Source organism: Protopterus annectens, chromosome 9.part0 (assembly GCF_019279795.1).
Source record: "Protopterus annectens isolate FY-2018-M chromosome 9.part0, PAN1.0, whole genome shotgun sequence".
NCBI lineage: Eukaryota > Metazoa > Chordata > Ceratodontiformes > Protopteridae > Protopterus > Protopterus annectens.
Genome location: NC_056743.1, coordinates 1,023,500,841 through 1,023,524,698, shown reverse-complemented (window position 1 = coordinate 1,023,524,698; position 23,858 = coordinate 1,023,500,841). Strand labels below are relative to the sequence as shown.

General features: G+C 35.1%; 1 protein-coding gene across 1 annotated transcript in view; it reads left to right on the top strand.

Annotated features, from left to right (window-relative positions):
• The first annotated feature begins 3,627 nt into the window (after window positions 1-3,627).
• GPD1 (glycerol-3-phosphate dehydrogenase 1) overlaps window positions 3,628-23,858 on the top strand; it is a 461,017-nt gene continuing 440,786 nt past the window's right edge. Inside the window, exon 1 of the mRNA XM_044083817.1 lies at window positions 3,628-3,798. Within this exon, the coding sequence (XP_043939752.1) occupies window positions 3,755-3,798 (44 nt within the window). The 5' untranslated portion in view covers window positions 3,628-3,754. The remainder of the gene's footprint in view (window positions 3,799-23,858) is intronic.

The following is a 23,858-nucleotide window of genomic DNA, read 5'->3' as shown; positions in this document are numbered from 1 at the left end:
AGATACAAAATGGTCATTTTATTCAGTTATTAAAGGAACTGTATGAAATACTTTTTGTTGTAAAATCTCAGGACATTGACCATTTTTCATGTGTTTGTAATGACACAACTGCCCAAACAGGGATTTGTAAAGAGGGACAGGTGGTAACCCCACCAACAGCTATATTGTATCTTTCAGCTTTTCCCGGTTAGGGGTTGCCACAGTGGAACTGGTTGGGAGGGTGGCCTAATGGTTAAGGTGTTTCCTTACAAACATAAGGTGCAGGGTTTGAGTCTCACACGGGATAATTGGCTAGGCTTACAATGGCTCACAAGGGCAGTTAGCCTAGTACTAACCTATGAACTCCGGTCCGCTAATGATTGGCAGTAGATTTTTACGTACTGAGTTGCCAGCTCTGATGCACAACCTTCAACGAAGGTACGCCCATTCACGCATGTCTCCACACAGAAGACGCTTTAGCTGAGAATTGAACAGGACAACGTCATACTGTGAGGCAACAACATTACCGCAGCACCACCACCGCAGTACAACCCCACCAATGCTTTGTGCAAATTGTCAGGAACAATCAGGAACTGAATTCCTGATGTGATGCCTGAGAAAAAGTCTGCTACTGTTTACCAAGTTAGACGTAACAGATATGTGAAGTGCACTTAAGCCCTATAAAACCCTGCAGCAAGTAAATTAGAATGGGATTTAATCTGCAATGTTTTTTTCAGTGGCATGAAAATTTATTTGAATTTATGATTTTTTTTTCTAAGAAATGTAAAAAAAATGTTATATGAAAGTCATAAGCAGTTATGTGCAACAGATATGAACTAAGAACTGTAATTGTTTCATCCTTTGATTACAAGATCTGTGACTATTTCTAGGCCAGAAAGCTAAATAGCTGTAAAAGGGTAATTAACAATTCTGTAAAGGAAATTATTTAGCCAAGACCAGGAAAACAAACTCATCGATATGTAAATGTAAAACTCTGATCAACTGCAAGTGTGGTTTCTCTATGAAAAGCTACAAGTAAAATAACTAAATGAAATAGAGAGAGTCTGGAAGACAAAAATTACCCTGGAGCTTGGAGTTCTGTTTTTTTTTTTTTGGATTTTTTTCTCTGTCTGTAATGTCTTCTGGAAATGTAATTAGTTAAGCTAAGGGTCCATTGATTCTTTAAGGTCCATTACTAGCTAGAAACATATCTAGCTACAGAAAGGTGATTTTCTTGTAATCTATTTGCTTGGATTGATTATTTTCTGTTTTCCTGCACAAGTTCATATTTCTTTGTATATTTAACAGTTACCTGTACCACCCTAACTCACTCTTTAATTAATGCTTTTTAATTATTCACCTATGAAAGTTTGTGGTTAATCGTCTATTTATTTACTTACCTGTTAAATGGGTATTTATTGCTAAATTGTGACTAGCTGCTGATATCCACCTCTAATTGTTCAGACTGCTCTGTGACACATCAACATTTGTGTTAAAAATTATTTGTCTCATTAACAAGAGTGAAACAATAATTTGGAGTTCTGAAGCCTTGCAATCTATGCTGGTAGCAGGACAAAATATTTGAAGAATATTAGCCTTCCCTGGAAATTAGTGTGTGTGTGTGTGTGTGTGTGTGTGTGTGTGTGTGTACACTTGCAAATGTAAGAGTTCATTCAAGCACAACTACTGTGGACAACAAAAACTGAAAGGCACTGAAACCCCTAGCAGTGAGAAAAGGCTTGATCAAAAACACTACTTGGTGGAGTGTTCAGTGTTGTGAAGCCTATTCTTGAGTGCTGATGTTTAGTCCCAAGCCCAGGGCAGCAATCTATATTTTCTGCTTGCTCTTGAAGTCAGTTTGCATTTGCTAAATTGCTTAGTGACTCACATTTGTGTGCATTTTTTATACTTTAATCTGTTTACTATCTACCATGATACATACCTCTGGTTATGAAATCATGTTATTAGGCAGTGTTAATAACATCAGGCTACACCAACATTCATAGTAAAACAGTACCTTTAATTTATTACAAAATGGCAGCACAGCAAGAACAATGTTAACAGTTCATTCATCATAAATAATAGTACCATCTGACAAACCACTCACAATTCTTGAAATGGCAATGCTAGACAGTTTTCTTAAAGGGGAATGCTACTACTGCACATGATCACAGTATATACAAGCACATGACAGCTATACATTTCTTATCATCATAGTACCAGTGGTGTGGCTTGAGAAACCATACCCCTGCTAGCCATCAGATTTAAAATTTGCTGACTGAAGATAATTTATTGGTGGGCAGTTGAGCTAAGTAGCACTTTTCAATGTTAATTTTCCATCTGAATTGCTTCTACTTTTTACGGCATCACTGTATTTTCCCCACTGAGCGCTGATATTCATACCTCTCAAATGTCTTTAAATCTGGCTCCGGCTCAATATTTTACTCTGACCCTCCTAAAAAGGGATGACTTTTTGAGAAATAGTTGTGATTATTGCTAGCGAATAACATCATTACAGCTGCACACTTATTTTACTTCAGAAAATGCATGCTAGTAAAAGGTCTCAATCTGTTAAGTTTCTAAGTCAGCAAGTATCAATATTTAGAAAGTGTCCCTGATTATTATTTTTTTTCCTTTTTTTTGTCCCTAACTCTGGTAATAATGAGATGAAACCTTTGATAATATCCTTAAATCAGCAACTAAGTTTTTTTTTCTAAAAATGATGCTTTAAAAGCAGGCGCTCTCCTCACAGAATATAACTCGAGTTTAAGCGACTTTTCTTCAATATTGACATACTGCAGTGCCCGCAAATCTGCACTTTGTGGTACCAGTGACAAATTTAAAACATACAGGCAATTTACTTGTTAAAAACGTTACATTTATAATAATTATAAAATCAAATAGTATTCGTTTAAGTACTAGCGGCGCACCACGTCATACCTCTTACAAATTTAGAAAGTTGCTGAAATAACTCAGATGTCGCTCATTACTTAGAGACTTCGATCCTCAATTATTTGGCAGAAAAAAAAACAACAAATTTTATTACGTGCAGGCCAAAAATGTGAGGCGAAAATCTGGACAGTTGAGACGTATGTAACTGAGATGCATCATACACTTTTCAAGAACTGGTGGTATTTTCTGACATACTTTATTATCCGAATGAGTGGCACAGTGTATAACAAAATGGCAAATAGTCTGGCACTTAAATTAAAATGATAGCAGACGCACTAAAAGTGTCAAGTGCATCTGGGACTTGTTTTTCTCTTTTTGACAGCTAAATAACAGACGTACTTTATAATTTATCTGGTAATAATGAGCTATGTTACTGCAAACGTTAAATGAATACAAGTGCCCGCTCCTATAATGTCTTATTTTCATTCTATCTACGTTACATACCAAAATTGAGGTGAAGCTTCTCAGAATTAGACACCAGTCTAATCTGCAGATTAACTCCAATAAACCACAACAATAAATTTTGACGTGCTGGGTTAACCAATCGGGTGTCACTACAAGCGGGCGGTGGGCGGTTTAACCAATGTGTGAGCCGTCTAGAGGCGTGTTTTATATGCTTCATTTTTATCATGCAGAAAACACGTGTCAATTGCAAATTCCCGACTATACAAAACAAGGCTGAGCTCCAGAATTTAAGATAAACCAGTAGGCGGTGTTAGAGAGGGAGAGCAGCTTCTCGTCATTGTCAAGTTGCTTGAGGTCTGCATAATTTTCTGTTCTGTACTACAGAGGCAAAAATCTTGTAGCAAGCTGTTGAACAAGAATGGTGGCTCCAAAGAAAGTCTGTATTATTGGATCTGGCAACTGGTAAGTGTGCCTCTGTGTAAAATCATTGATTACTTGAAATTCGGTTTTAACATTGAAGTAGGCAATGACCTACACAGCATATAATTAATACTGACAGTATATGTTACATATGGCTTAAATAATGATTTATTCGATGTAGATCAGGGTTTGTTCTCTGTATGATTTGGAGCAAATCAGTTTAATCAGACCAAAGCTTACACATCCTTCCTGGAAACAATCATCTTTGTTTAGTGGGTTTCGCTTTCATACAGGGATACATATAACATGCTAAACTTAAGTATTGCTCAGGAAGTGTCCGCAAAAAACATTTTTAGGTGGACCTTAGTAAGATGTCCAGTGTAGAGCCATGCATTCGTATTGTTTGAAGTTAATAGTATTTTGTGTTAACACCACGGATGTACATTCCATGTCAGTATACAGTAATTGTTTACAGTCAAACATAAAGCGATCGATACTACAACAGCAGTGTGTCAGTAACAATTTAGCTGTTTAGAGACTCCATGCAACCCAACCCACAGATTATATGCAAGTTGCATATTTTGCTAACCGTTTTATTCCCCTGTACGTTATTCACTGATTTGGTTTTCTGCATCAGAAACTACCAGACGGATTTTGACTGGGGGGAAAAAGTATTTTGGATTTCTACAAAGGGACAAGTACTTAACCAAAGGTGGTGTTGCAATACTTTTGAGAATATGAATCTATGAATACCGATATACTGTTAGACTCGGGAGTATACTGTGCCTCTGTCCTCTTGCCCAGTTTCATCTTTTCTTCCAACTGTGTACTTTTTATTGTAGTACAGATGAGCCTGGCAGCTACAATGAACACTTTGTTTACTTTCTACTGTTCACATAACAGCACAAGATATCCCAGGTCCTTGAATTTCAGCAGAACTTTTGCATTAGCTGGTTAGACTTTGGACTTTGCAGCTAGCAGTATGTTGCCCTGCTGTGCAGCACACATGCATTGCACCCGACACATGAACGGTACCATGCTGCATACTTGGCAGCTTTAAGGGTTATGGGCTACAGTGTATAAAATGGTGTTGAAGCAATATAAACAAGAAAATGTTATAATGGTTTTGACCTATTTCCTGGGCAAAATTGCTTTCTATTTAAATATATCTTTACTGAAACATTGTTGCCATGCAGTACTTTGAAAATGGAATTATACATGTGTCACTTTTGTTGTTGTTTCTTTCGGCTTATCCCGGTTAGGGGTCGCCACAGCGGAGCTCCGGTCCGCTAATGTTTGGTATATATATATATATATATATATATATATATATATATATGTGTGTCACTAACAAATCATTATTTTTCACATTAGTTTGTTTTCTTGGCTTCAAAGATTAGTACTAGACTAAATGCCCTTATGGACCATTTTAAGACTAGCCAATTACCCCATGTGAGGAGGACTATTTTGATTATTAATACTGGTTTATCAATTACTGTTAATTCTGCTACTCATATGTTAATTTTAGAAGGATGAAACGCTGTACTAAGGGATGTAGCGAAAAAGTACACAAGCTAGGTTTCTCAACTAGACAGTGGCTAATCAGCCTATAAACTATAACAAATAATAAAGACAAAGTGACTGGCAACTATTTAAATACAAATGTAGCAGACAGTTGTCACTGGGGAAGTTGTTTATTGTAGGTTATCCCTTTCTTTTAAATGCTCCTTTAAAACAACTTAACCTAATACCATCAAAAAAGCGTAGAGTTAAAGGGTTCTGACCACTACTACTTTTGCACCAGTGCCTTCTTTTCCTGTCCCTGATCTTTTCTGGACAGTTAGTGGCTCAGTAAGTTGCAGAGTTGTCTGTGATGCTTGGGACATACCTCTGTGCTTAAGGATTTTGTTTAGCTCCAAATCTTATGGTGGTCAAAGATCCAAAATTGGAGACATTGTTTTTGAATATTACACTAATTCACTTAAAAATGTTAAGAGAATAACTTTTGCATAACATGCATGCCTGAAACTGTAATGGCTGTTAATTGTTGATTGTCTGTAGTCCTCAGTGATTTTCCTGAAAGTCAAAAATTTTACAAAGGACAGGGCAAAAGCATGGACATTCTGCAAAATCAGGTACAGCTGACAGGTATGTTTCGAAGATCAGAATGCTTCTCATACAAGCTTCTGGAATTCCTGTTGCTGTCCTGTGAATATGTTAAGCAGGTGTCCTGTTTATTTTGGTGGTTGTCACTGAGAATATCTAAAAACGTTTTCGAACAGTCTTGCCACTCACATTTAGTCAACTGCCGTCATCAGACACAAAGTCTAAACATATTACATATTTTAAAAGTAAGCAGTGTCTTCAGGATTTGATCTCTAACTTTCAGAATTAGTTATTGCGGCTTACTGCTCAGCTGCTAGCATGCTTTCTCTGCAGTGAAGAGCAACAAGATGTGAGCGATGTTATCAGTCAGGCACGTCCAAGAACATGTTTGGTCCAAATAATGCACCTGCCTCAATGCAAGTCTGGTAAAATGGTAAAACTTTGGAAGAAATCATTTATGCTATTTAGTGAGGGGGGGGGGGGTTGTTGACAAGCAATCACCAAGATGCAGGAATTAACTTTAAAAGTTACAAAACTGATCCTGAAGATAGAGCTGAAATTTTTAAAATACCTAACCTAGACAGTTGTTTATGATGAAACAATATGATGAGTGGATGTCCTTATCAGAAGCTTCCTTTTAAGCTCCCATGGCACTTGGGAAGGAGAGAAATTTCTACTGCAGTAACCCGTTTCCTAAAGGAGTCCATTTTCACACTTAATACCCTCAAAGGCATTCATTACACACCTGGTGTGTACTACCCTTAAATTAGGAAGCACCATATCTCCTGGGTTTCGTTTACCATTTTCTACTATTATGCATGTGAAGTTTTATGAAATTGCATAGGGAAGGCCTGGGCAATTTGAAACCATAGAGCAAACCGTAGAACTTTATATGTCTCACACCATAAGCATTCAAGATGACGGACGGGTCTGATTCTAAGCACATATTTTTGTTAGTCAACTTATCTGGGATAAACATGACAGTAATAGGTTTATGGTTACCTACACCATCATCGAAACACATAGGCACTTAACCTGCCATGGATTGCATTCATTATTACCATTCCAGCTACAAGATCGAACTGCACAGTCCAGCAGTTTCTATAGACCTTTAGGTCGAGGCTTGGCATCTTTGCCTCATCTCTTCCTAAGCTCATCTATTTTTTCACAGTTTCATCTCTAGACAGGTTGCCATCGCCTGCTTCATTCTGCCTCCATCCCTCATTATCTCTTCCATGCCGGTACGTTATCACTGTACTACCTTATGATGAGTAAAGGTAAACATTCGTTCAGCACGTCCATGTGCTTCTGCATTTACCCAGCCTCAGGTGTTTCCCTTCTGTATTCCCCTTATAGCTGTCCTTCAACACGCACTAGGCCAGTTTATTTCCTGAACAGACTTTGATTTGTTGTGACTTTTAAGCCCTAAGTTATGGAGATGTCATTGAAGGGAGGGTGTCAGCGAATGCAAAAACAGTGTTGGTATTTCTTGCTTCCATTTATGTGTATCTTTCCTTTATTTCTTACCATCCCTTATGCTGGTCTCTTTTCCCCATCAGTTCACTCACTTCCTTTTTGAACCATGCTAATTTTCTGACCTTCCAGCATTATTTTTTTATTCTAATTTGTTAATTGAATTAGAGTGCTAATCTCTTGGACCATTTTCAGATTCAGCCCAGGAAGGACAACAAAGATGCAGATCAATCACTAGCATATTTGACACACAGTAAATATTTCCAATGAACAGTAAAAGATACACAAGGAACACAGTAAGATAATGAATTGCTACAGTTGAAAATTACATACAGTTTATCTAAGTTCTAGTAAAGTACTCAAGGCTGGATGATACAATAACATATCTCCTCCTTTTCCTAATAAAATAGTCACTGATTTTGGTAACCATTCTTAATGAAGTCCAATATCACATCTGAATTAATTCCTTCCCATTGCCTGCCAATTGCAACTCCCCTACCAAAAAAATGAATCTTTCCAGAGTCCATCTCTTTGTTTCTAGACTGGCAACATGATAAAGTCACTTCACTTCAATTCAGCACTTAATTGCAAACTTGAAAGTGCAACTGTCATCTACAACATGGAAAAGTGACAGCTGTAACATTGCACATTTTTGCAGTGCGTTTCCCTGTCTTCCCCACACTGCAACTGTATGTGTATGTATATAGTCTCTGAATTAGTATATGAAAAACATTTTCACACTTTACAGTTTGCACTTGAGTGTTAAACTTAGTATCAGTTTTCTGTCTTGCACCCCTGTAACCTACTAACCTCACAGCTGGAAACGTATGCTATAATATGAGCGGAGTTTTATCTGGTAGTCAGAGTCTGAAGAAGTCCATATGTAAATAGACAAAATCACTCACTCTGTGTGTAATAAAATGTTGGTTTGAAGGAAAACACAATGGATTTTGTTTTTTATCTTTTTTTATTTTGTTTTCAAAGTCTGGTTCTAGGTGTTTGCCAGTTCTGTTTTTATTTTATTTTTATAGCACAACATATTCACTACTACCAAGCACTTTTCTGTCAGTCATGGAGGGAAAGAGACACGACTATTCCAGATGTCTTTGACTTCAAATATAGGTCACAGTGGAACTGATGTAACATCCAGATTACTATACCTTCCATACATAGTGGAAATTTCTGTGAATGAGCTTCTGAAAGCTGTGATGTAACCAGCTTAACACAGTCATTCAACAATGAACCCACAAGCCCCTGGCTTCCAAACAGATTGGCTAAGGAGCCCAGTCAATTAATTTTTCAGACTCAGTAGTTTGTTGCATAATACAAGAATCTCCAGGCTGCAAGAGGACAGAAAACCATCACCATTAAGAATCAAAGAGTTGGAATTTACAGATACAACTGCTACACAGTGTTGCTGAGGAGAAGGACGTTTGATGAAATGAAGCACTTTCAGAACTGGATTTCACACTGCATTAAATTGCTTACAATGCTGTCAATGCAGTTGGAGGGCAAGTATGATCTAACCCTAAAAGAGCTTTCATTTTTGGGATGCTGTATGAGTTGTTACTCCCCCCGGCCAGTTGTAGAGGTGGGAGTGGAGCACCCAAAACCAGATCAGCACTAGCCATGATGGCACCTAAATATTGAACAACAACTGGGAACAGCAAGTTTGAAGCATTTTAAGGGTGGCTTATCATCCCCAGTCTAGATCTCAACTCATCTAAAAGAGGAAGGACAAGAGGAAGTTTATTGTTAGTAAGCCACACCAGAGGAGTCTTATCTTTGCAGTATCTATATACCAGTGCTTTACTTGTCATGAATAGCAAGTGAACAGAATCAGCTGTAAGCTCATTACCATCGTGGTTTTTTCTATGGAGTGATGCTGTTTGTTTTTTGTTTATAAGGATTACATAGACTATTAAGCGGTTAAACTAGTACATACAGCACATTATATTACTGAGAGAAAGTTTGTAATATAACCAGTTTTATTTGTTTGCTTGAGGTTTTTAATGAGGAGAGTAGCCCTAGAAAGACCACTCCCTTACTGTGATGCTACTCCCACCCCCAGTCACTTCCCCACTGTACAAGTACAGGCATTCTTTTTCTATACAGAGAGCTGATGCTGTTTGTGTTACCATATTCTGGTCTAGAGATGCATCTACCCCAGAGGACAGGGACTGCACAACATTCAAAATGGTGTCAAGTTGACAATATCAGAAGAGAATATACCAGATTCTACCCATTGCAGGATGTCTCCTTACAGATCAACTAATATGGTAAGTACAGATGTTGTGTGTGTAAATAAAGCAGTGAATGCCCTAATCAAATGTGTGCCCTTTTCCTCTTTGTCTAATTAACCTTCCAAGTATTTGGATATTTAACTTTGTTGATCTGTTCAGTGGATGGAGTCCTCGAACTTCATACTCCTGCGCATGTAATCAACCCCTGCAGTTAAGTCTTCTGGTAAACAAAAAAGTGTTAAAATGGGTGGCCCTCAAGAATCAGTTCTGCAGTTAATCACCAGTCAGCATTTCTGTACTCAAAATGGAGAAATCCAGACATCCTCTGTCAGTTGGAAGCAATCTCCAACAATATCCCAGGTGAAAATCTACCCCTGTAGGGATATACTTAACTGCATGTTAAGTGATTAGATTCTTAGCATGCACATTTCTGGACAACTAGCTCTGGGATGCAACCCCCCCCCCCATCTCACGCTATCTATGAAAACAGTATCTTCAAAGCACACACAAGTCGGTATACATTTGATACAATGCATAAAGCATGACAATTTCTAACTAACCCAAATCCTAAGAATGATCTAGCCTCTATGGCATAAGAGCCCTGCCTGAGTGTTAGTGACAGGCCTACTAGAAGCACTTGTTTTTTCTTTCGGCTTTTTCCGGTTAGGGGTCGCCACAGCGGAACTCTGGTCCGCTAATGATTGGCAGCCGATTTTTATGGTGCCGAGGTGCCAGCCCAACCTTCAATGAAGGCATGCCCATTTACGCACGTCTTTCGAATGCCACTCGACCATGGAGAGGACATGCAGACTCCACACAGAAGGTGCTTCAGCCAAGAATCGAACGGGAGAACCTCTTGTTGTGAGGCGACAACGCTACCACTGCAGCTCCAGGCCTACTAGAAGCACTAATGTAAAGATATTACGTCACATGGTAGAAGCAGTTGCTTACAAATTGCTAGAATTTCACTTCTGTCACCTAGCATAGGTAGATGTTTCTGTATAAAAGTCTACTTGTCTCCTCTCCTGCACCCTCATGGCCAACAGGGCTTCTTAAGATTCCTAATTCCCCAAACTGTGTAAACTATGCATGGCCCAAAAGATATGAAGGTGCTCTTCCCTTTAAACTACTTGGGTTAACATTAAGCATTGGGTAAGGAAAGTGGGTGCTGTTAAATCCCTCAACTCCTTAAATTCTGGTTATTGGGCTCTCACCAGCAGTGCTGTGATCATTTCAAAATAGTTTGCATCAGTGCAGTATAAGATACCTATGAAATTAAGCAGCACATAATGAAGAAATGAAAAAAAATATGGTAATCCTTTAACAGGTTGAAATAGTTCTAGGCTTAGAACTGTCATACAATACTTCAGCTCTTCCCTGAAGCAGGAAGGAAAAGGTGTGTAAGGAACTTAAGTACTTTTGGAATACTGTTTGTTAGATCAGGGTTTTTCATTTTACAGACATAGAAGCTAAATAATAAAATAAGCTGGAAATGGTGTTTTATGTATGCATATATTTTACAAAGCAAAAACAAAGAATCTTGCACTGAATGTTGACCTTGCTGAAATAACAGTTTGTCAAGGGAAGATTGCAGAGAGTACTTATGTTATTTTCTCAAGGAAAGAATCAAGAGATAAGTTAAGCTAAAAACAAGACGTAGTCTAAGGATCAAGGATGGGGGGGGAGGATATAGTCAATAGAGGAAAATTACTGAAAAGGAAAATATAATATGCTGTGTGCATGATAGCAGGCAGTTAAGGTTAGTAAGTTTGTTTGAACTGTTACTTCAGAGAAGATGACAAACGCTCGAGCCCGAGTACAAAAAACGTCATCTAGAGACTATGTCAGTTTACGTTGTTCAGGACAATCAGAATGATGTACAGCAACTTATTGTTCTAATGGAAACAGTATTTCGGACATTGTGAACATCTAATAAAACCTAATTAAATGAATTACAGTTTTGGAGAATTCATGCTGAACAGTGCACAAGACTTGGGTTATAAGGGAGAGACTGACACCTATTGAAACACAAGCTTGGGTAATTAAGACTTTAGTTTCTCAGTCTCATGGCATACAGTGTTTCCAGCTAATTAAGGTAAAGTACCTTCATATCGAATCTTACACTGTTGATTCCCAGAGGTCATAATTAGTATGTAAAACTCAACAGCCCAGCTCTAGCAGATGCATGTGGATGTGGAGTTCTTTTACAAGCAGGTATATTCTTTATTCTTGGCTCTTTCCCTTCAATTGCCTATTATGCTCACACAGTAAATATACTGATGTTTAGACAATATCAGGTGCTATCACATCACAAAATGGTTTAACTGGTAGGTATTCTGCTAAAAAAAAATATATATATATATATATATATATATATATATACATATGCATATATATATATACACACATATAGCAACTGCTGTATTGTTAGGATTTTTTTTTTTAATTTCAAAGTTGCTAAAAAAATCTATACCGCTTGTAGAAATCTGAAACCTTAAGCTGATAGTGGTTCTTGCAATGGATTGAATTCCAACTGTGCAGTACTGCTTATTGTGGAAATTAATGACAGGAGAGGGTTCCTTGTTCCTGATAAGGGACTAGAACTCAAAGTTCCATTCTTCACACACAAGATGTTAACATGTTACCTGCACAATAAATAACACTGCTATAAGAACAGGTAGGTAGTTGCTGTACTTGCTTTTCATGTATCACTGAGCAGGATTTTCAAGGATTTAAAAAATGTGGCTTACGTTATGTTTCGTTAGTGTATTCAAGTTTGCTGCCTATCACAGATGACCTTGGCCTAATGCTGTACTGTCTATTGAGCTACAGGCACCCAGTTTATGTTTTAAGATGAACGATAGTGGTTTAGTGAATACAACTTTCACTGCAACTTCTGACCTCTACTTGGCTTGGGGAGGTGTCTCTCTCAACTTGCTCTGCATAATGTGAAGAAATGGTTTTAAGTGCCAGGATGTTCTTTTTTTAACAAATACATTTTTTATTGTATTTTAAATTAATATGAAGTCATCATGTAAATTTTAACAAAACGTAACAATCAACTAAGAACAAATGAAACTATATACAGAGTCCTCCAAAAATTTAAATTGAACAAAACCCTTAAAACTTTTCCAATAAATCTTTTAAGTTTATGGCAAGATAAATGTTTATGAGTGATGTTTGATGTTCTACTATAAATTGTAATTCCTTACTACATGCATTTTTTGCTAAGCAAATAAATTCAGTACAGGAGAGGATATTTTCACTTTTCCAATTCATTGTAATAACTTTCCTAGCAATAGCCAGGAGGGACCAAAGGAGAGGCACATGTGTTTTTTATGGAATCTGGAATTGGGACATTAAATAAAATCAAGGAATTTGTAACATTGCAATTGAATACCCACAATGCTTTAACAAAAGTTTCGGAATTCTATCCAAAATGGAACAATCATTTTACATTCTATAACCATATGGAGCCAATTTGCATTTAAAACTTCATCACATCTCCAACATTTTATATTTTCTTTTTAATAAATCAGAGCAATTTTATGTGGTGGTAAAAAATTCTAGATAAATACTTTCAAGTAAAAATTCTCCAATAAAGTGATGAGGTGTTATTAATTATGGATTTCAAAGATTTTTTTATTAATATCTGAAAAAAAGTTATCAATTTTTGTTGAGTAATCCCAATAAGAAAAAAATCAAAGACTATATATTCAGCTCTTAAGATCCTATAAATTGTTAACAGATAAGACTTATTTTTGGTCTCCTCACTGTTAATCTTAAATAATAATTCCAAAAATTTTGGAATATGTTTTGTATTCATATTTAATGATATTTATACTTTATTATTAATAAATTCCCTACAAGTTTGAAAGCTTAAACAACTATTTTTCTTTACATTATATCTGATCAAAAGGTAATCAGCAGTATGTAGTTATTTCCATCTAAAAATGGACACCAAAATTTTAAGCCATTTTCTCTAAGATCAAGTATTTTACTTAGATTAAATGATTCCAAACAATCATTAGTGTAAGCAATGGGAGTCATCAGAATTAATAAATCTTTAATAAGATAGTTACTATTCATCACTTTCCTGAGCATAGTTTAAATATAATTAACAAAAAGAATAGAAATAAGGTAATTTCTAGTATTCATACTAAAATCTTTTATGACCCAATATATTTTATTAATATCTGATTGAAGATTTGCATTTATTTCAGGTATATTATTTGAAATTTAAATTGTTTCATGTATCCATTTTCAGTTTGAAGTATAGACAGAATTTAACCAAGGATTCACTATAATAGATGATTTAGCATATAATTCAAGTGTTATGAAGTCCAAGTCCATGTCCACATTTTTCACAACTTTCTACATGCCAGTCAAAAGCTATTCTTGATATTTAAGGAAACCACAAAAACGTCACATAGAATTTAGTTATTTGATAGTCTTTTTGGATGGAAGTATAATCAATGACTGCATATGAAATAACATTTTTGGTAATATCATTTTTATCAATGCAAGTCTGTCTTTCAATGTGGAAAAAAATATTTTGTTCCAATTATAATTTATTTTTAATATTGTATTAATTAGAATTTTATTGCTTGCAGTAATGGATTCTAACAAGATTTTATAATAATTTCAAGATATTTTAATTGCTTATTCACCCAATTGAATTTCTTGTAATTTTTAAAAAGTATTTATTTTTTATTTATCAGCAAAGTTTGTTTTATTATTAAAACGTAAACATGAAATCTTCTCAGAATATTTTATTGAGTTAAGAATGTGCTCTAATGAAGATTCAGTATTGCCACTTGTTAATAGGATGTCATCCACAAATAGATGAATTTTAGAACTATAATTGTCTTCTATGGAAAACTCCTTTTTCTTTATATTTGTCTAATAAAATTAGCAAAGGGCACCATCAACAAAGCAAACAACAAAGGGGATAAAGGGTGTGACAATGTGAGGTATTGCCAGCTATGCCAGGAGATGTAAGGAAGTGGATGTGTAATATTTGCCAGCACAGCTAGCTGGAATCTAGCAAAGAATTATATGTTGTTTGAATATCAAACAGACTAGCACAGATGCTTGTATTGAAAATGTATTTTCAAAGTTGCTTGTGTTAAAAAATTATCAGCAGTGTGCCCTGCTGGACAGAAAAATAAATGTATATGCATTATTGTAACTGTTTACACGTATATCTTTTAACAGAGGATACTGTAAGAGAAGATGTTAATCTCAAATTTTGAAAAATAGTAAGAAATTAAATTACTGGACCTAGGCCATAAAGATGTCATCTTGCAGTTCTCAATACAGCCAGAGACAAAATGTCTGTACTAGGAAGGTTTCTGCATTGTCATTGGGGTAAACTAATTACTACTGTGGAAGGGTAGAGGTTTGAAATTGTTTTATGACTTTCAGGAGCTGGAGCAGATCTTAGCAAGACTGTGTGTGTATTATTGACACTTGGGTGCTAAATTCTGGCAGTTTCTAGCAATGGGGGGGGGGGGGTTGCATGGGAACCAGAAGTCAGATGACCAGATGTATGTGATGTCATTCTGTAATCCATCACTAAAATAATGTTTTAATACTAGCTGAGACTGAAGTCTGAGAGCAGTCTGCTTTTGGAACCTGACAAAGGAGGACCACCTCTCACCTACGTCATTCTTGCCTTGCTCTAGTAAGTGACCAGGGAATAGTAATTCTTTAGATCAGTCAGGAAAATGTAGTGAGATTAGTTAAATATTGTTTTTCTGTAACTGTGTGATCCTGTCCACCTGTGTTATTTTTAATATTTCCTGTGAATGAAACTCTGGTTTTTATTGTAAATAGATATTTAGTATTTTCATGTTCTTGTATTATTTAACATTAAATATAGTTAAACATTTCATTGTGGCTGGTCCTTTAGAGAATATTTTAACCTTTGAGAGTACTTATATCTTTGGTGACACTGTGGCCACTCCTGAAAGGCTCTCTGGTCAACGTTACCATTTGTATTAATATTAATTTCACGCAGTATAATTGGGTACCCTTGCAAGAGCCTTAGATTAGCTGGCTTTGGGGTGTCTGGTGGCAGTGTAACTATTTTATAGTCTGGGCAGAATGGGGCATAGCTAGTAAATCTATCCCAGCATTTCCTGTGTGTGTGTGTGAAAATCAAATTTTAAAGTGTGTGTGTGTGTGTGTGTGTGTGTGTATTAGCTACTTGGAGCAGGGACATGAAGCACTGGTTTCACAGAGAGGGTGCTGAAGGACTTGGCTTGGACACTTGACTGAGGACTTAACTCTAAAGCTGTACCAGTAGGAAGCCTTACTGGAAATCTGGGGGAGAGAGAGAAACCCAGACCCTGGGCTGAGTGTGTTCCCTGTGTGCTCTTAAGGAAAATTGTGCTTGATGCAGGGAGCTGCATCTGGAAATACTGGATGTACCCGTTTTTGTTCCAAGTGAATGTCCCTCTCCAGTGTTAGCGGTGAGGATTGAGGCTCCTTGATTACTGGCCCAGAGTGGGGACATCACAATGGGCATCCTTGTTTTGTACTTTTAGTATTTTAAGGGAAATAGGCAAAATGATCCAATTTTAACAAAGGATAACACATTCTTATATAGCTTTCTTATTAAATCTGTAAAGTCTGAAGAAAAAATATATTCTTTGAGCACATTAAATAAATTAATATAGTTAACAGAATCAAATGCTTTTTCTAAGTCTAAGCTTATGATTGAGAGTTATTTCTTATTAGCAACATCTATCAATGATAAAAGTCTAATAGTATAATCTTGAACTTTCCTATCTAAAATAAAACCAGTTTGGTGATCTTCATTTAGAATTGGCATCATATGATTTAATCTTCTTGCCAGTATAGACATAAAATTTTTATGATCAATGTTTAAGAGAGAAATGGGATGAAACAATGAGCATAATTTGGGGTCTTTATCTTCCTTCAAATATTAGATATTAATGCAAATGTCCAAGAGGGAAAATATTGGACATATTTCTAATTTCTTCAAATGCTTTTAAAAGAGTTCTTAGAATATTAAAGGAATTATTTTATATATCTCAGGAATTATGCCTTCTAAACCCAGGGCCTTACATTCTGTTCTTTAGTTAGCTTTCTTCAAGAAAATATAACACATAAATTATCAGTTAAGTTAGTATTATCCAAAGTTGATTTAGTGTTAACTAATCCATAATGTTTCCTGAAAGTCTGTAATATATCTTTTAAATCTGTTGCTTTCCTAAGGTTATTATCAAGTCTGTATGTAATTTCTTTAAAATGGTTTATGCTATTTAATCTTTTTGATCCAACAGCTAATCTATGTAACATTTTGGGATTAACAGAGCATGACTGTAGTTTAAGCTTTTCCATGCTTATTGAAATTTTAATATTTCTATATATATTCCGATTTAAAGCTTGCAATTCAGAATTTACAACTTATTATTGGGTTTTACATTTATTTTTTTTATTGTAAAACAATTGTCTTTATCCTACTCCTTTTTTTAGTAGAGGTACCAGCTCTTGAGTGTACCATATAAATATGCTTTCAATGAATCCCACAAAATAACATCAGTAACTTCACCATTGTTATTACATTTCATAAATCAGCTTAATTTCTTTAAAAGCCATTTATTGAATCCTTTAATTTTTGTAATATAAGCTGGAATTGTTTGCTAAAAGACTAAATTATTAGATTAGATTTTGTATTGAAATTAAAAGTAATAAGTAATAGCATTGTGATCAGTCAAAGTGTACAATTATTAATACTTCATCAGTTTTAGAATATAATCCATTAGACGTAAAACTTTATATTTGTTTGAGTGCCAAATGTTTATGAGTAATGTGGGTAATTAAGGGAATATGACAGTTTTAATTCATATAAATCTCTTAGATTCACTGCATTTATGAAATAATTTAATTGTTGGCAGGTTCAGATAATCTTTTTTTTTATCTTTGGTAGTATCACTTTCTGGCAGAATGCAATTGAAATTGCCAGTCAATAAATTTTCTCCTTTTGAATATAGGTTACTTATATTTAAGTATTTTTGTTACTTTAGAACAAATTCCAGGGATCCAACATTCACAAATGTGTAATACTTTTTATTAATTTCCAGAACTACCTGTCCCATCATACCATCTTTATCAGAATAAGTATCAATTCTAGGTATAGTCAATGATTTCTTCCAAAGTGTAAGAGTGCCACTCAACTTTTCGAACTGTAATGTGAGTCTGCAAGCATTGAGTAATCTTTGAATAACAACCTAAATCCTTTTTCGAACAAATGTATTTCTTGTAAAAAAAACAAACAAAAAAAAAAAAACAATATGAGCTTTATTTATTTTTAGATATTTTAAACTACCTCTTTTCATAGGATTAAGACCATTAATATTCAATAAAATACATTTATAAACTGACATCTTTTAAATGGTTCTAAAAAAGTTAAATTATAGTTCTGAGTCAAGAAGTTGTATTTAATTTTAACAAGTTTTGTTATGGACAAGATCATTAACCTAACACTCTAATTTAAAAAAAAAATTACATTCCTTAAACATGGAATAAAATATTCCTGGTTTGATGAAGTAATCATGCATACCACTTTCAATCATCACCCTATGACTACCCAATTGCTGTCCATTGCTACTACCTAAACTATTTGTCAAAGTATATTAAAATGTAAAGCTCTTCTGTTAATGTCAATCTCTTTTTCAAATCAAACTTCAATATATCTAAATCACGACACTTAAATATATATATAATAATCAATATTTTAATAATTATATATTTATTTATTGTATTTGTTTACTGGGAAAGTCCACTGGGCCTGAGATGAGCCCATTTACAGTGGAGTCCCGGGAAGAAAAGTTCCACATGTAATTACATACAAAGAAAAATTATACACAATACAGAGTATATAAGGTAGAGGTAGCACATTAAATATAGTAATAACCACATAGAATAATTTGGTAACAAAATTACATAAATTGATAATAACAGTGAAGAATTGTTTACAATCATGGTACGAGTGTAGGAATAGAAGTTTTAAATATTCGGTAAGATTAGCAGAGAGAGGAAATTAGCTTAAAGGGTAAAAGGAGGAGGCAGAAGGCTTAAGGCAGGGATAGCACAGGCTAAAATGACAGCAGAAGGAGTTGATATGTTGTAGAGTGAAGATGAGTAGGATATTGGGAGCGGGTCACATTTTGGGGTAGTCAGGGGTGCAGGTGCATGTGCAATGTGAGGAGAGATGAAGTTTAAGGGATTTTTTAAAACCTGTGTGATTATTGATAGTTCTGAGTGAAGGAGGGAGATTATTCCATAGCTTGGAGACAGTAAAAGAATACAGCATTTGACCAGCTGAGAGCTTAGGTTTGTCAGTGTTTAATAGCATTTTGTTTTCTGACCTAAGGTGTCGATTAGGATGGTATATGGTCAGAATGCAGGAGAGGGATGGGCAGGCTGCTGGGTAGTAAATAACTTTATGGACAGTAGTTAGTTGTAGGTATATGAGGTGATGGGGGAATTTGAGCCAATATAGTTCGGAACAGTGGTGAGTGGAGACTTTAGAATTTTTAGCAAATTTGGCAACTTTGTTGTAGCATGAATCGAGTTTAGTTTTCATAGAGGACTGAATATTGGTGAGGATGGGGGAGCCATATAAGAGTGTTGGAAGCAGGAATGATGAGGCAAGAGACTTTTTTGCAGAGAAGCTAAGAAAGTAGTTGTGCCTATAAAGGGCTCCTAGTTTTTGATGTTTTTTTTTATATTGTTATGGATATGAAGGTCAAAGATTAAGTTGTTGTCAATGATGACACCAAGCAATTTGGTACTGGGAACAGCTTCAATAAGAGTATTATTTTGGGAATGAACAGAGAATTCAGACTCGTCAACTGGGCTGGATTTGTTTGGAGTAAATGTTAAGAGTTTATTTTTATTGGAGTTAAGGGCGAGATGGTTCTGTGACATCAAGGATTCAGTTGAGGTAAATGCTTTTTGGGTAAGTTGCTGTAGTATAGAGGCATATTTAGAAGAGCAGGTAATAGTAGAATCATCTACATAGTGGATTATATTACTGTGGGTAAGAGAAGTGTGGAAGACATTGATAAATATACTAAATAAAAGGGGACCCAGTATGGAACCCTGTGGTACCCTTGTATTGGTGTTGATGAAAGGCAATAAACTGTGCTGCCAAATAGTAGATTGTTGCCTATTTCTGAGATAGTTAGAAAACCAATGAAGGGTGAAGAGAGAGGTGCCGAGGTTGGAGAATTTAGTAAGCAGAAGGGAGTGGGAAACTGTGTCGAATGCTTTTCATAGATCTAGAAAGAATGCAGACACAATGGATCCATCATCCCTAGCTCTATTAACTGTGTCCAGGAAGGAAATGAGGGCAGTATTAGTGCTATGTCCCGACTGAAAGCAATGTTGAGTGGAGGAAAGGAGCTGTGTGTGAATGTACTTTTCAAGTATTTTTGAAATGGGGGAGAGAATGGCAACAGGTCAGAAGTTTGAGATGTCAGAGTTATTGCCACCTTTGTGAAGTGGGAGAACATATGCCTTTTTCCAGATATCAGGTATACATGATTCCTGAATGGACCTATTTAGAAGAATGCTGATGGGGTAAGCTATGAAGGAGGCTGATAATTGTGAGAATTCTGCAGGTAGGTGATCTGGGGCATTGGTGCATGGTTTTAGTTTATGAAGAAGTTTTTGTATGGTTGAGATAGGTATTGGAGAGAGAGTGAGAAAGTAGGTAATATAGTAGTTGGGGTATGTATATTGTAGGGTTTGGTTGGTTTTTGCTAATGGGTGAGAAGGTGGTAATAAGCTTAGCAATAGTGTCAATGAAATAAGACTTAAAGAGAGAGGCTAACTCACAGGGTGTTTTTTTGGGTTTGGGCATGAATTATGGGTAGTCCCAGGATGGTATGCTACAAAGATTCTGATGTCCTCTTCTGGTTCATTAATTAGCTTAATTCTCTAAGCATTTCTGATTCTAGGAGTCTTCATACTATACTACTTTCCTTATCATTAGTATCACATGTATTGATAGATTTTATAGATTGACAAGCACATGCTATCAAGTCAAAAGGTACATTCATTAAACACCAGAATACAGTGTTTTAATTTCTCCAAAGCTTATGCAGTAAACTTATGTTTTTTACTGATTATTATTACTCGGTACTGGTATATTTAGTATATATGCTATTCACTAGTAATGCATGGTCCATTAATAACATATTACAGTATTTTTTTCATATTCAATTATGTTCACAGTTAAATCAGCATTTCTTATGTAATACAAACGTCAATGAAAAACAGTAAACAAAAATTTCAGCATTATCTTAAAGTCCATATTTTCTGTGTCACATTCTATAAAGGAAAATGATTTAATATTGTATTTTACAAAAAAAAGTCTCAGTACTTTAACTTGCGGATGGAGCTTGCTTTCACTTTCTCTCATTACTTTTCTTCACTCACTCTGTCTCAACATTCCTTCAAAATTCAAAATTGTGCAGTGGTGTAATTTATATAGATTTAACTTTAGCATTTGACAGGGTCATACATGTAAAACTGATCAATAAATTAGTACAACTAGGTATTGATGTACTCTTGATAAGATGGATAGCTGCATGGCTTACAGATAGGACATGACAAGTATCATACAGCAACTGGACAGGCGAAATCATTGGTTACAGTCGGGGTGTCCCACAAGGCTCTGTCCTAGGTCCTTACTTCTTTAGATTGTATCTTTTAGACCTAACTTTTTCATCTGAGGTGTTCTACAGTCTATATGCAGACAACCTGAAATTGGGTAAACTGATTACGTGTGTTACAGATAAGGCATGTCTGCAATATAGCTTGACTAAATTGACCATTTGGGCACAGGAGAATAATATGCTGATAAATTCATCAAAAACTAAGCATATGAGATTTGGTAGGCATAAATTGAAAGGTGAATATTTAATACAGCACACAGTGATTGAAACTGTAGGCTCATTTAAGGACCTGGGTATATGGGTGGATTCAGCTATGAATTTTTCTAATCATATCAACCAATTGGTTAATGATAGTTATAGAACTATAGGTTGTATACAAAGATTTATAAAGTCTAGGAAATCAAAAATAATGAAGTCATTGTTTGGTAGTTACATTAGACCCAAACCTGAGTATGAAATAACAATATGGAAACCCTATAAGAAAACAAGCATAAGGAAACTGGAAAGAGTACAACGGAAATATACCAAGGGTATCCATGGGTGTGAAAATTTAAGCTATGAAAGACTAAAATATCTGAACTCGTACAGTGTCTCTTACAGATATCTAAGAGATCATCTTATGTAGGTATATAGGGCATTTAGTGACAATTACCTCTTGGAATGTTTGGGGTTAAAATGTACTAGAGAGTCATCAGACAACCTATGTAGGAGATTCTGTAGGAATGAGAAGTGTACTAACTGGTTCTCTGACAGAGTAGCTGATGCATGTAACAGACTACCAAATTACATTAAAGCAAGTACTAGTACAGCCTGGATACTTATTATGGGAACAAGTGTTTTGGTATATTGGCAAGCTAGAAGGGCATTAATGCCTGTATGTATGTAAGAAACAGCTCACAACTCACTCCAAAGCAAAAAAAAGGTACATAGATGCATTTGAGAAGGAAATATATTTTGTTTTAGTTGTTTAAAGCAGAAGAAATCTTGCAACTACTACGGGTGAGCTGTGTATTCAAAATAAAAATATTAAACAATTTTTAACAAACATGTTAGAAATTACTTGTTTAGCATTCATTTGAAGCCATCTAAGCATCTGCTGTTCACCTAAACTTCTCTCCCACCACAAAAATGAAGTCATTATATTTTAATTGATAATGTTATTAGAAGAAAGTTAGTAAAAGGGAGATAAGAACTAAAAGACAAAAATAAATGAAGAAAACGACAACACTACTAGATATTACCATTTTATCTAACTACATAAAGAACATATATTTAATTTCTGTCATATAATTAAAATCTACTCATAGCTTTAAAACTTTCTTATTAATCTAAATTAGCTATTTATAAGTTTACTTATTTCTTTAAGATGTAAAGTAAAGAACTATTATTAAAACATAATGTATGCTATTTTAATTTAATTTTAACTACTAAAAAGACCTTATGTGATTCAACACTAACCTATATGTACAATAAGGTAAATTACTATTATACTGTTGTTTGATATGTTTAGATGAATGAAAAGTTATTACTTTAGAGTTGTAAAATTCCTCGAAGATTATTAAAACAGTATTTCAAGACGATGACACAACAAAAACAGAATAAAAAATATATTACTTTTCTTTAAACTTTTTACTGTTTTTTTTTTCTTTAGTTGTCCACCCATTTTAGTTGCTTGTCTTTTTAAACTAGTTAAGGACCAGTCCGCTTCTTCAGATTTGTCCAAAAGTTTATTTTTCTGTGCATAATCCAGACCTTCATCAAGCGTGTCTTGATTTTAACAGGGAAGATAAGTTGACCCCTGATATTTGACTTCTTTAAGTTTTTAATTACAGGAATGCAGGCTTTTCTCTTAGAGATCACTGAAGTATAATCATTGTCAGATATGCTGCTTTTTCCATTTTTATTGGAACACTTCACCAGGCTGTTTTTAATATCAAGTCTATCTTGAGTAGTGAGGAATTTAACAATTATGGATCTTGGTGTAAATTAATTATTTATTGAAGAAATATTAGAGAGAGACCTATGTGCTCTCTCTATTCTGAAGGAAAGTGATTATGGCAGGTTTAAAGTTTTTGGTAACCAGTTATTTAGAAATTGTACCGTGTTGTTACCCCCTTTCTCTGGCATACAATATATTCTGATATTATTTCTTCTGGACTTGCTTTTCAGATCCTCTACTTTTTCCAGAAGAAAAGTGTTTTAGGAGAAATTAAACTTGATTTTCATTTTCAGTCAGCCTTCCATCTATATCATTTACTGTTTCTTCTATATATAAGATTTGATCTGAATGTTTCTTAATTTCATTAATAAAGCCAGTTGTTTCTTACTGTCTTGTTTTATATTGTCCATTTTACTCTCCAACTTATCCATTTTGACTGAAAGGTCTTGCATACTTGTAATAACTGATTGTAGTTCTTTCTTCATCGCACGTTTCTGAGGAGAAGCTTTAGAATGACTCTTGACTGGATCTGACTGAAAGACTTCTGACAGGATTAAAATCCCGAAAACTTATTTTTTCTTTAATTACAATACTAAATTATTTTTTGATGTATAATATATGGTG